The following is a 13,725-nucleotide window of genomic DNA, read 5'->3' on the forward strand; positions in this document are numbered from 1 at the left end:
CCTTCAATGCAATGCCCATGCTGCCAATCGCATGCTCTCAAACAGGGAGGCAGGAAAGATGGAAAGATGTACAATAAATCTGCATATTCAGTGACTGAAAATGGAGAATGAAACATGGAAAATCCAGACACCAATTCTAGCTGAAAGGACAAGCACAGAATGACAACATTGATGGGTCACCTCACAAGAGTGAACTTCTATCCCTCGATGGAATAGAAGAGTTCAGTAAGAATAAGACAATGATTTGATGGACAGAGGATGCCCAGATCGATGGACAGAGAGATATAGCCACAACAGGAAGGGAGTTAGAACATATCATCAACAGTGAAGGAAATGCAGAGATGCCGAGGGGAATGAGGAAGAGTGTTTTGCAATAATGGAGTATCTTTGATTGAGGTATGCCATAAGTTGGGCCTACTCACAGTTCCTCCACCTGCTTCATACGTACAGACACGCTGCACACCTCCTTGGTGACCACAGTCCTGCCACAGGGCAGGGCAAGTAGACACATGCAAGAATTTAATTCAAGAAAAGAAAGAAAGAAAGAAACAAAGCAGTGGAGTACCGAGGGGTCAGAAACATAATTAAGAAAGAGTTAGTCATTGCAGATACCCAAAGACGGAAAGTTGATTATGATTTTGTCAGACAGTAAGTTGATAGGTTCAAAGGTTACTACAATAAACATGTCAATGGTCTTTTAATGAGAAAACCGAAAACAGAACGACTCTTACTGGTTCTCAATCTGGTCCTGTCGCAGAGCGATGCTTCCCTGTTCGTCCAACAGATTCTCGCGAGAGGAAGACTGAGTTGGGTCCAACTTCTTCACGTACGCCGCAGGAACAAAGCCCTGCCTGTCATTCACCTCCACTTTCCACCAGTCCTGAGGAACCAGATAAGATATTGTTTACATGATACTTATTGGGTTTAGAACCAAACTGGCATGCTAAGGAACACATGATGTTTTGTTACAACCCAAATAACAATCACCTTGTTGGTGCTGTTGAGCAGAGTGAGGATGTCGCCTTTCTTCATGGTGACCTCACGTGGACTCTTTTCCTGGTAGTCATACAGAGCAAGAACCAGCTCCTTACCTGTCTCATCATCAGTCGGGGCCACTTGTTGCTGTTGATGAAAGTCAGATGTGTTTGACAAGAATCAAAAAGAACAACAATTAGTCTGTTTTTAAGAAATAAAAACATACTGTAAGAATTCCAAAAACAGTTTTTGATGTAGTAACTATATGGTCTTACTCTGCAGGCCTGAGCTTGTTCTTTCAGGGCCTGGATGCTGCTGCCGTATGCACTCAGATCAGACATCAATGCTTCATGCTTCTTCAGCAGAGCCTGTAGGTAAAAAAGCAGTGATTTCAGAACCCATCCAATTTTGTATATGCAAACGTAAGTGCGACAGCTTACGATGTATGGGAGATATTCTAAGAATTGACAAGTAATTATTAATACGGTGGTGACAACTGAATTACTTTTGACATGTAATTGCTTGTTTTACTTTTGCAACAAATATGAGGTTAAAACTAATTTCAAGCCTCTAAACCCAGGAAGGAAAGTCTAGATAAAATCCAGCCATTCTCCTTTTCTTTTCTCCCTCTTTACCTCTGCAGAGTCCTCATCCTTGCCATAGTCAGTGCTTCCAACAATGGGCTCTTTCTCTCTCATCCAGGACTCAGCCTCGTTGGCATCAGCAAAGTACTGTTGGGCCTGCAGGGAGTCCTCCAGATCCTGTCTACGCTGGGCTGCTTTTCCCTTCAGTCCGTCCCAACGGTTGTGCAGCTCTTGCAGCTTAGCCTTTACCTCCTCCCCAGCAAAGTGACCTAAAATGGTTAAAATGTAAAATTTTATTCAAAATTACATTCTTTAATGAGTGGTTTACCCATTTTGGTTCTCATCATTTACTTACCCTCATACTATACCAGATGTGTCTGACTTTCTTTCTTCTGCTGAACACAAAGAAAGATTTTTAGAAGAATATCTCAGTTCTGAAGGTCCATACGATGCAAGTGAATGTTGACCAAAATTTTGGAAGCTCCAAAAGCACACAAAGGCAGCATAAAATAATCCATACAACTCCAGTGGTTAAATCCATGTCTTCAGAAGCGATATGATAGGTGTGGGTGAGAAACAGATCAATATTTAAATCCTATGTATATTTAACTTTCTCCACTATATCTCCACTTTCACATTCTTCTTTTGTCTCTGGCAATTCGCATTCTTCATGCATATTGCCACCTACTGGGCAGGGAGGAGAATTTAAAGTAAAAAAGGACTTAAATTTTGATCTCTTTCTCACTCACACTTATCATATCACTTCTAAAGATATAGATTTAACCACTGGAGTGGTATGGACCTTCTTCTAAAAACTTTGTGTTCAGCAGAAGAAAGAAACGCATCTGGATGGCATAAGGGTGAGTAAATGAAATTTTCATTTTTGGAAAAACTATCCCTTTATTTATGCAAAATATCATTCTTTCTACATAGGTTTCAGAATTAAAAGCTTGAATCATTTATCTATTTTAGCAAATGCCTAATACAAGGTCAGTTTGGGATTTAAATAGACAAATGACTCTCGAAATAAAGATCTTTTCAGCATCTTATGAAAATGAAATAAATAAATCTTACCCTCTTCCACCATGGCCTCCCCTTTCTGAGTGACAGCCTTGATCCGGGGCTCATGGCCAGATATCTCCGCCTGCAGTGCCTGGTGTTTCTTCAGAAGGTTCTGTACTCCAATAAGATCTTTACCTGAGAGGGTACGAGAAATCATTGATCTATGAATATAAATTGAATGCCAACAAAATCTCATCTCATGTAATTTAGTTTGTACACTGACCCCTGTTGGTGGAGGAAGCAATGGGTTCCTTCTCTCGAATCCAGGTCTCCTCATCCTCCACGTCTCTAAAAAGCTGCTGCAGCCGCAAGGAGTCAGACAGCTTCTGCTTACGGGCTGCCATGGGTTCCTTCAGGGCCTCATAACGTGCCACCAGAGCCTCTTGTTTCTTACGGATGTTATCAGCATCAAAATGGCCGGCCTCTTGGAACTGCCTAGCCTGGATGGTGATGCCGTCAATACGGTCCTGTCAAGAGAGAAACAAGCCCTCATTTAAGACGAAGACAGTTTCGATGAATGAAAACCTTCATTTAAACAGAATCAAACAAGACACAGTCTAAACATCTTGTAGATGCTGCTTTCTTTAATTACTTTAAAAATGAGTTTGATACCTGATGGGCAGCCACATCCGCCTCCAGCAGAGCATGCTTCTTTTGAAGGTTCTGGACGCTGGTCAGGTCTTTGCCGAAGTCATCGGAAGCCAGGTGTCCCTCAACCTCATACAGCCACAGCTCGATGTCCTCCACATTTCGATTGAACTGCTGCTGTTGGTTTGCTTCACGCAGCTTTATCCCTGAGAGGAAAAGGATGAAATATCACTAAAAAAAATCTCCATGTGTGCTAATTCATGTTTACCATTACAAAAACAGATAAAGAAAACATATAAAAGGTGAACTACAATAAAAAAAAAAAAAAAATTGGATTTCATCACACACAGAGTATAATTTATTAATTTGCATATAGTATTTTTAAGATATATACTAACAGATTTAAGCCTGTCTTTGTTTTATCCTGTTTTCTGTATCCTGTATATTTAAGCTTTTAGTCAGTTCTAAATATTGTTTGAAGTAGTAACTTGTCATTATCACACTCCTGAGCAGTTTCTCACCTTTGAGCTCAGTGGCTTCCAGAAGTTTCTTCCACTGAGAGCTGACCTCATCCATACGAGTGAAGACCTCACTAGAGGCATAGTGTTTTCTATCGATCAGCTCCTGACCTGACTTCTGCAGTGCATCAATGCGGCTCTGATTGGCAGAGAGCTCGGCCTCGAAGGCCTGATGCTTCTGCACCTTCCCCTGCAGGTTGGATGGGTCCTGAGGAAGACGCAACAATGAAGGGGAGAGGGCATGAGAGAGAAAGAAATATTGAATGGTTGACATCAAAATGTGCCAACAGCTCTTATAAGAATGACATTTCTAGAAGAACATACCTTGTAGGCCTCATCAGTGGCAGTCTTCATCTTCTCATTGATCCAGCTCTTGAGTTCGTCTGAGTCCCGGAAGAACTGCTGCAGATGGAATGAGTCCTCCAGGGCGGCACGGCGATTCTGAGCGCGCTCGTGAAGAGCATTGCGTCTGCTCAGCAGCTGAGGTAGAAAGAAGGGGGTGTTAAAATCATCGCACTGCCAGTGATTCAGCACTTCTGTCAGCAATCACTGAGGGGAGGAAAGTGCTTGCTAAGTTGAAATGAAGGACGTTTAATGGGTACAGGGTGCTAGTCTCCACTTACTGCATCTCTGCGGGTGGCCACGTCCTCCTTGGCATAGTGGTTGTTCTGGATTAGTTTGGTGGCAAATTCATCCAGGGCCTGTATATTTCAGTGGAGAATAGAGGAAAAACTCAGTAAAAGGAATTTAAAGCCTTGCATTGTGTGCAAGATGTTGTGTGCTTTCTTACAGTGATCTTCTCTTCCTGGGCACTGAGAGATTTCTCAAAATCTTCATGTTTCTTCAGAAGGGCTTCAACACTGTCCAGAGAGTCTCCAAGATCCTCATTTAGCAGGAAAGCCTTGGGGGAAGACAGATTAAGAAATGTAAACCCATTTTAAATGTAAAACCAAACATCTTTGCCCCCAAATCAGTTGGATCACAAGACTGTTTCTTACCTCTTGCTTGCTCATCCAGTTGTCGACCTGCTCTGTGTCCCTGTAGAACAGCTGCAGGTCCATGCACTGCTCATACTGCTGCCTGCGCAGCTCCCACAGCTCCAGCAATGACACCTTCTCCTCTGTCAGGATACCCAGCTACACAGAAACACAAAATGACTGACAGTCAATCTGAGGTCCAATTCATAATTTAAGTGAGACTTCACAGAAACAGAACCAACATACCTTTTCCTTGACCTCCTCTGCAGCGTAGTGCCCAGTATTCAGCAGAGCATGACCTGCCTCATCAGTAGATTTAAAACTGTCTTCATGAGCGTCAATCTCACCCTGTTGAAAAATTACAGACACATTAATTGTCAGACTTTATCCCTGGTAGATTAACATGAACAAAATGCAATACTAAATTAGCACTCTAACAGTTTAAGCAGGGTGTTCAAGTAAAGTCTTAGTTGAAGAGATATAAATTTAAGGGGCATACTTTTCCCATTGCTATATTGTAATAAAATGTTTAGAGGATTTCTAAAATACCTTGTGCTCTTGGTGGCGATCAAGCAGGGCCTCAGCTCCAGCCACATCATTGGCCAGCTCATCTGCATTGATCAGAGCCTTCATCTCAGTCACCCAGCTGGTCAGGTCACGGAAATCTGCAGTAAAGCGCTGCAGCCTAGAAACAAGATGACATGCACCATTTAATCAATTAAAACTAAAATCTTATCAGCCAGTTAATTTGAAAAGAATTGAGTTCCTGGTTGAAAGCATATTCTAAAATCTTTGTTGAAATCATAAACAGTAGGTGTGTCTTAACTCACCTGTAGGAGTCATTGAGGCGAGCATGTCGCTCAGCCGCCAATGTGCGGATCTGCTCCCAGTTGGTAATGAGTTCATCTCTTTTCAGGTGGATCTGAGAAGCATTTTGAGGATGTGTCTGCTGCAGACGGTCCGCCTCACCTCCAAGAGTGTTCACCTGAGGACAGGAGAAATGTCAAAACACCCATTTATCAGAGGTTGGCCCCCTCAAAATTCATTCATTGAAGGGATATTCATTGCTTAAGTGTTTGTGGACAAGCTAGGACTGACCTTGTCTTCCAAGGCCGCTAGGTCTCTCTCCAGACCCTCGTGTTTCCGGAGCAGGGCTTGAACGCTGGCGAGGTCACGCCCAAAATCATCAGATGCCATCAGCTGCTCCTTCTCCTTAATCCAGCTGATCGTTTCATCCACATCCCTGTAGGCCACCAGAAAATGTCAGTAACCAAAGATATTTAGAAACTAGGGAAGATGTTCTCCATACATTTCAATTGTATTTGTAAATATGCTTTCAAATACAGCTGAACACGCTTCCGGTCTTGGATAACTCACCGGTTAAATCGTTGCACCTCTGCAGCTCCAAACAGCTTGCCCTGCCTTTGCTGTGCCAATCCCTTCAGTCTCTGCCAGGCAGCGTTCACCTCCTCCTGCTTCTTCAGGATCAGATCAGCCTCTGGGTGGTTCTCTTGGGTCAGCTTAGCTGCTGCCTGGTTCACCTCGTTCACACGCTCCTCATGGGCAGCCAAGTCTGTCTGGAACTCTTCAAACTTCTTCTGCAGAACCTCTACATGCTCCAGGTCCTGCCCAAGTTCCTCTGATGTGGCAATGGCTTCCTATAAGTATATGATGTATCTCAGAATATGATGCATGATATAATATCAATCAAGCATAATGTAATCGTAGCAATAAATAATATTTCTCACCTTGTCACTGATCCAGTCCAGGGCATCTTCACACTCGCGCAGGTACTGCACCAGTTTCTGGGCCTGCAGGAGACGCACACCCTTCTCTTTCGTCTTCTGTAGCAACAGGTCCCACAAACGGTGAAGCTCCTCAAGACGGGTCTAAGTTTAAGAAGGGAACAAATACAGAAAGTCAGGATCAAATCAAAACTCTCTCTTCTCTCAAAGAGTCCAGGATTTTTTCTAGGACAGCTCAGATGAAATCTGCAGACGCATTTTTCTGAAAAAGAAAGTCAGCTGGGACTGCAGCAGAAGAGTAAGCAAGAGTAAGCTCAATGTAGATTGAAAAGGAACACTGCACACAAGTCTTTCAAGGTTCATGCACATAGTCATAATGAGAAGTACGACAAATTGACCAGAAAACATGTTTCATCACACTCAAGCACCTACTTGAATAAAAGATCCATAATTGACACTTTTTACTATTGGTCGCTGAGCTGTCCGGTAAGGCGTGAAAGACTGATCCATATAGGCAGACGTTACAACATTATAAATATGATATTAACTAAAGTGTTGCATGTCAAACCTAAAGTGCAGCCAACATTTGAATATGCACTAGGTTGCATTATCACAGTTTTTTTTTAAACTAGCATGTGATTTTAAAAAGAGAGTGTCTCTTACTCGGATGGTCTCAGATGCAAAGTGGCTCTCAGATATCATGAGGTTGCCGGTCTCGTCCAGTTTGATGATGGCCCCAGCATTAGCCTGTACCTCTGCCTCAAAGGCTTGATGTTTCTGGAGCTTTCCCTAAGAAATGGGAAAAAAACATCTAGTGTGAGAAAGATAACGGTGCATACAAGGTACATACTGTGCAATTTGTAACTTTTTAGACAATTCATAATCTAAACTCACTAATAGTTTTAGATTTTGGAATAGGCCCTACTTCATTTCTACAACTGGTTGAACAATATGTCTTTTTTTAATGGTCATTGCTGAAAACGATATCTAAAGGAAAGGATGGCCAATATAATGCAAATACAATTCAGTGACAGCAAACAAGATTGCTCAATTGAAAGAAATTCAAGTATTTTACACAATATTTACTTAAAATTCACTAAAACATCTGTTTGAAAACAGAAAATGTGCACTCGATCAACAAGGCTATTTATAGATTTTGAACTTACATTAGGAGGAATGCCCACTTCTGTTATTTGGACAATAGGGCAAAGTAATTGGCCGATGCCGATAATCTCAAACTGGCCAAGTATCTGCCGTTTAATAGGCCTGGCCGAATTAACAGCCCATAACTAATTTCTTCAATGAATTATGCCACTTTATATGGCTAAATTTGAAATCTATTACATAACTATGTCCGTTTAGGTCTTTATACTTCACAACATAAACTTTGTGATCTCTGGGTGCGTCTCAATTAGCTCCCTAGTTCAGTAGCAAGGGCACTGATCAGGGAGTCAGCCATTTTTAGGGCTGTCTCAATCGCAAAATCGTTCCAGTGCAATGAAACGTTTGCTCCCTAAAAAATCCCACAATGCACCGTAAAAACCAGGGAGCATTGTTGCTCACTATGTTCCCTTACCAGAAACATCGTCATGTCTTCTGATGTCTCTCAAGTGGTTAGATGATGAGTCCAAGACTTATTTTCTCTTTAAAAGAGATGTTGTTTGTTATGTCTTTCATTCATAATTACCATGAAAGTGAAACAATCTTTTAAATGTTTGAGTTGTTAAAATAAATTTTAAAATACACTCCTAAATTTTTGTATTTCTTAATACAATAATTATAATATAACAACACTGTACGTTTGAATATCTTCAACAAAAATTAACGATAGTGTCATTTATACAGCAATGGTGCTGATTAATAACAGCTGCGCTTCAATGCGCGAGCTCGTTAATGTGTTGCAGGTGATTGAGTCACAAGTGTTCCAGTGTTCAGTGGATGAACCCCCTTTGCCAGTGCCCGAATTTGTGTTCATGATATACTGATTCACGACATAGGGAGCTAGGGAGCTGATGAGACACGGGGAGAGTCTTTTTATGCATGTGTTAGTTAGCTGAATTCAAGTTATTATATTCTGCTGACTTTATAAAGTAAAGCTTCACTGCTGATTGCATCATAATGGTAGGAGTTCATTACAGAACAGAGGGTACAGCACTTTTTAACTACTTTTAACTAGTTGTTAACCCTCATCACTTCTCCTGCTTTAGACTGGCACTCAGTCTAATTACTTACTTACGATTATAAGATATTAGAGCCACCCCCCATTCCTGTTTGGCCCACTGCCTCTACCCCTTTTAGTCATGATGCAGTAGGAGCAGTAATATTGTTTCACATATGAAACTAATACAGGTTTTATTGTCTGACCTGTAGGTTACTGGGGTCCTTGTAGTTCTCATCAGAGGCGATCTGTAACTTCTCTTGGATCCATTTCTCCAGCTCATCTGCATCTCGACGAAAGAACTGAAAGCGGTAGGAGTCTTCAAGTTTCTGCCTGCGCACAGCAGACAACTCCTTAAAGCGCCGGTACCGGTCCAGGACCTGCTGTCGCCGCTCCTGGATGTCGTCCGCTGACTCCAGAACTTTAGTTCCACTGATGTCCATTTTCTAAAAAGAGGGCAAAGATTTTTTTAAAGGAATAACTCTCTATATCTTAAAGTCCTTCCATATGAATTAGGGCTTAGGAAGCAATTAAGGTGAAAACAAAATATCTTTTTCTTCCTGAACAAAGAGGAAAAAGTACAGGTAGTGTTCTCGGAAAAGAACGACAGTCATAGAAATGGGAAATTGGAAGAACTTCCAGGAAATGGTAAAAAAGAACAAACAGAAAACTTGTACTAAAACATTTTCATTTAAAGGAGAAGTTTGTTAAATTACCAAGTAATTTAACATAGAAAAATGTAAACACTGTACTTTTAGATTATTTCATATTGCAAACCTCTATGGACACATAGGAGAAAGAATCGCCTTTGGCAAGTACATTTTTGTTTTTACTCACCAGACTTTTTACGACATGTAAGTGGAATGCAACTGAACACTGAAAAAGATATTTAGCAAACCGAGAAGAGGGCATCTTCACATATATATATATATATATATATATATATATATATATATATGACATCACACAATATAGCATGCAAGATAGTACATTTTATTTTCATATTTCGCTTTTGATCATTTTAATCACATTTCAGCTTGTGTATTTCACATTCTATCAATTTATATGATGTCATGAAATTGCATTTTTAATAATGAAAGAAGCTATTGTCACTGTTTGAAATTTCACACATTTTTAACAAAATATTCACAAGGTTGGAACCTAATAATGAAAACAGAATTACACAAAACAATTATTTAATAGTTATACTATACAAATATATAATTTGTGTGCTACTGTATCAAAACTACTATGCAAAAAAATAAGAATAAAAATTACCAAACCTTTGCATAGATGTGGCACAAGCCTATTTGTTAAATCCTTTAATATTTACAGTTTTCTGAAGTTAAAAATACTTCATAATGTATGATTGTGCCTTTGAATATGTATATATTTACAGTTGAAGTCAGAAGTTTACATACACCTTAGCCAAATACATTTAAACTCAGTTTTTCACAATTCCTGGCATTTAATTGTAGAAAACATTCCCTGTCTTAGGTCAGTTAGGATCATTTACATTTATGCATTTGGCAGACGCTTTTATCCAAAGTGACTTACAGTGCACTTATTACAGGGACAATCCCCCTGGAGCAACCTGGACTTAAGTGCCTTGCTCAAGGACACAATGGTGGTGGCTGTGGGGATTGAACCAACAACCTTCTGATTACCAGTTATGTGCTTTAGCCCAGGGCTTTGTAATGGCCACTCCAATACCTTGACTTTGTTGTCCTTAAGCCATTTTGCCACAACTTGAGGTATGCTTGGGGTCACTGTCCATTTGGAAGACCCATTTGCGACCGAGCTTTAACTTCCTGGCTGATGTCTTGAGATGTTGCTTCAATATATCCACATAATTTTCCTTCCTCATGATGCCATCTATTTTGTGAAGTGTACCAGTCCTTCCTGCAGCAAAGTACCCCACAACATGATGCTGCCACCCCCATGCTTCATGGTTGGGATGGTGTTCTTCGGCTTGTAAGCCTCACCCTTTTTCCTCCAAACATAACGATGGTCATTATGGCCAAACTGTTCAATTTTTGTTTCATTAGACTAGAGGAAATTTCTCCAAAAAGTAAGAACTTTGTCCCCATGTGCACTTGCAAACTGCAGTCTGGCTTTTTTATGGTGGTTTTGGAGCAGTGGCTTCTTCCTTGCTGAGCAGACTTTCAGGTTATGTCGATATAGAACTCATTTTACTGTGGATATAGATACTTGTCTACCTGTTCCAGCATCTTCACAAGGTCCTTTGCTGTTGTTTCGGGATTGATTCGCACTTTTCGCACCACAGAATGTGTCTCCTTCCTGAGCGGTATGATGGCTGTGTGGTCCCATGGTGTTTATACTTGCGTACTATTGTTTATAAAAATGAACTTGGTACATTCAGGCATTCAGAAATTGCTCCCAAGGATGAACCAGACTTGTGGAGGTCTTGGCTAATTTATTTTTATTTTCCCATGATGTCAAGCAAAGAAACACTGAGTTTGAAGGTAGGCCTTAAAATACATCCACAGGTATACCTCCAATTCAGTTCACCTCCTATCAGAAGCTAACTGGCTAATTGTCTAAAGGCTTGACATCATTTTCTGGAATTTTCCAAGCTGCTTAAAGGCACAGTTAATGTAGTGTATGTAAATTCTGACCCACTGGAATTGTGATATAGTCAATTAAAAGTGAAACAATCTGTCTGTAAACAATTGTTGAAAAAATTACTCATGTCATGCACAAAGTAGATGTCCTAAATAACTTGCCAAAACCATAGTTTGCTAATATTAAATCTGTGGAGTGGTTAAAAAATTAGTTTTAATGTCTTCAACCTAAGTGTATGTAAACTTCTGACATCAACTGTACAAATGTATTACATTTACTACATTACTACATTGTGTAACATGTTTGTTTATATGCACTTGTACAATTTGCATTGAGTTTACATTGATATGTATAACAAGCACTAAATCGGTACTGTCTCTTTAAGAGAACAACAGCTCCGCAAGCATTTACGGTTGAATGAGCGCAGCAAACATTAATAAGAGAGAAGATGCACAGTGGTTTTTTCCCCTCATCCATGCAATGCATGCATAATTAGAATTAATGTTTCTTTTTATTCATTTGATCAACAACAGTGTGTGGATCTCATCTTTGGACACACAATACACAGAAAGAGGCAAAAGGAAACTTTTACTTGCATAATGTGTATGACTTGCTTGTGCAAATATGTTTTGTACAAGTTCTCATATTCAAACACGCTCGAGTTTTGCAACACTTTTACATTCTAACAGACGTCCAACAGGTGCATTATTGGTCTGTTGACATGCTGTAAAATGGAGAATGTTGTGAAAATAGTCAGTGGAAACGTTTAATCAAAGTCAGAGTTGACGTCTTAAAATGCAATCTCAACGTTAAAGCCATTTAAGGGTGCAATTAAAGCGAAGGTGACAGCGCAATCCACAACATCTCCGGGACTTGCTGCAGCCAAATAAGGTAAATTTCCTTCAGGGCGCGTACTCACGTGACACAAAACGGAGTAAAAGAAGAGGCTGAATCCAGCTTCTTAATCGTCAGCTTCTTATTCTGTAAAAGGATTGCGGTGCTCAAGTTCTTCTTCGCCACTACACGACTCAATTTTTTGCAAATAAAATCTGTATATTTAGTAGCCAGTAGCTAATAACAGACATATTTTAGTCACATAGCGCAAAATTTAGTCGCATATGGGAGTGATGTACTCGCAATGTAGAGGGGCTGTTACTGACTCAATGCATTAAAAATAAAGATGACACCACTATGTCTACATGGCTTTGACACAACCAATCAATCATTAACCTAAAACCAGGCAGACATTGTACTAGCTAAAAGACACAATTCCAACAGCTGAGCACAAGAGGGGGACAGGCGGAAATTCCTCATGCATCTAAGCATACAAGCACAAAGAGAGTGCTGCCATCAGCCCCCTGCTTTCTCTGAACACAACCCCCACCAACAAGGCAAAATCCACCCCAAATTCACTGCATCTGTTCCATAGGGAAGGGGCAGTGTGATTTCAGCTGCATTTGAGGGTGGAGGGGTGATGTAAACGTAGTATCCAATATAACTGACCCCAAGGGCAGGGAAAGATGGGTCACACCCTGGTTCGAGTAAACGTCACCCACCCTCCTCCAGTGCCAGACTGACTGGATTTTGGAGAATGCAAGATAACTTGTCAGGCTATTTCAGAAGAGTCTGAGAAGAGGATAATAAATGCTTCTGTGGACTGAAGCAATGCCAGCAGAAATAAGTACATCATCTTTGCAGAGAAACCATGATAAATGCAGCTGGACATGTCTGGCTCTTGCACATCAAAATTATGTTAAAAAAATGTGATAAAATGCCAACTAGGGACACAGAGCATGGATTAATTTCACACACAGGTGTGAACATTTGGACCTATTCCATATTGATGTGTGAACAGTTAAACTTCTTGAGCAGAAATGAGCCCTCTCCATTTCAGTAATAAGGCACTATCTTTGCCTATCCCGTTCTGTCAAAAAAAAGTTTAATTTCTAAACATATCTGGATTTATTCGACAACAACACTATGTGAATGTTTACTGATCAGCTGACCATCACATGAAATTTCACAGTTCTGCTTATGAGAAAGCTTTCATTACAAGATCACTTGAGGGGCATGTGCTCCATTTGGTGATGCGATCCCATTATAGGACACAAGGAGGCAGGGTTCAGGCTAAACTAAAATCAGTGACCACAGGGGAAAAATCAAAACAGCCTTTTTAACAATGAGAAGAGTGGCCAGTCTATGGACTCAGCCATAGAGTCAGTGTAATGCACTGTCAGCCTGGATCAATACAGTCTTTTGTTATGCTAGCCAGAACTGCCATCATTCCACTAACCCCCTACGTAGACAGAAAATAAAGTTAAGATTGGGAAAGAGGGGGGGAAGTGGGGCAAACAACAGAGAGAGAGAAGAGGGCAATCATAAAATATGAAAGAAAGAAATAGAAATGGCTTGTGAAGGCTTACAAAGAATTCGGAGAATAAAGCACCAAACAACAGGAGATGAGTACATTCAGCCACTGCTATTTGCAAAACCTAAAAACAAAAGGAGGGTGGAAATATAAAGCATTATTGG

General features: G+C 40.5%; 1 protein-coding gene across 10 annotated transcripts in view; it reads right to left on the minus strand.

Annotated features, from left to right (window-relative positions):
* Window positions 1-13,725, minus strand: part of LOC127430571 (spectrin alpha chain, non-erythrocytic 1-like) — a 54,143-nt gene that overhangs the window by 23,286 nt on the left and 17,132 nt on the right. For 7 of the 10 annotated variants that reach the window (XM_051680412.1, XM_051680415.1, XM_051680411.1 and 4 more), the window contains exons 2-22: window positions 8,814-9,053; window positions 7,113-7,238; window positions 6,453-6,593; window positions 6,082-6,362; window positions 5,803-5,947; window positions 5,535-5,689; window positions 5,254-5,389; window positions 4,951-5,052; window positions 4,726-4,863; window positions 4,518-4,628; window positions 4,351-4,428; window positions 4,052-4,207; window positions 3,731-3,935; window positions 3,234-3,415; window positions 2,845-3,088; window positions 2,634-2,756; window positions 1,611-1,828; window positions 1,251-1,343; window positions 988-1,122; window positions 732-880; window positions 423-482 (exon numbers count right to left, since the gene is read on the minus strand). In XM_051680412.1, the coding sequence (XP_051536372.1) occupies window positions 423-482; window positions 732-880; window positions 988-1,122; window positions 1,251-1,343; window positions 1,611-1,828; window positions 2,634-2,756; window positions 2,845-3,088; window positions 3,234-3,415; window positions 3,731-3,935; window positions 4,052-4,207; window positions 4,351-4,428; window positions 4,518-4,628; window positions 4,726-4,863; window positions 4,951-5,052; window positions 5,254-5,389; window positions 5,535-5,689; window positions 5,803-5,947; window positions 6,082-6,362; window positions 6,453-6,593; window positions 7,113-7,238; window positions 8,814-9,050 (3,215 nt within the window). In that variant the 5' untranslated portion in view covers window positions 9,051-9,053. The remainder of the gene's footprint in view (window positions 1-422; window positions 483-731; window positions 881-987; window positions 1,123-1,250; window positions 1,344-1,610; window positions 1,829-2,633; window positions 2,757-2,844; window positions 3,089-3,233; window positions 3,416-3,730; window positions 3,936-4,051; window positions 4,208-4,350; window positions 4,429-4,517; window positions 4,629-4,725; window positions 4,864-4,950; window positions 5,053-5,253; window positions 5,390-5,534; window positions 5,690-5,802; window positions 5,948-6,081; window positions 6,363-6,452; window positions 6,594-7,112; window positions 7,239-8,813; window positions 9,054-13,725) is intronic. The other 3 variants (XM_051680418.1, XM_051680417.1, XM_051680413.1) reach the window with 1 other exon arrangement.

The sequence above is a fragment of the Myxocyprinus asiaticus genome, chromosome 40, assembly GCF_019703515.2.
Source record: "Myxocyprinus asiaticus isolate MX2 ecotype Aquarium Trade chromosome 40, UBuf_Myxa_2, whole genome shotgun sequence".
NCBI classification, from domain to species: Eukaryota; Metazoa; Chordata; class Actinopteri; order Cypriniformes; family Catostomidae; genus Myxocyprinus; species Myxocyprinus asiaticus.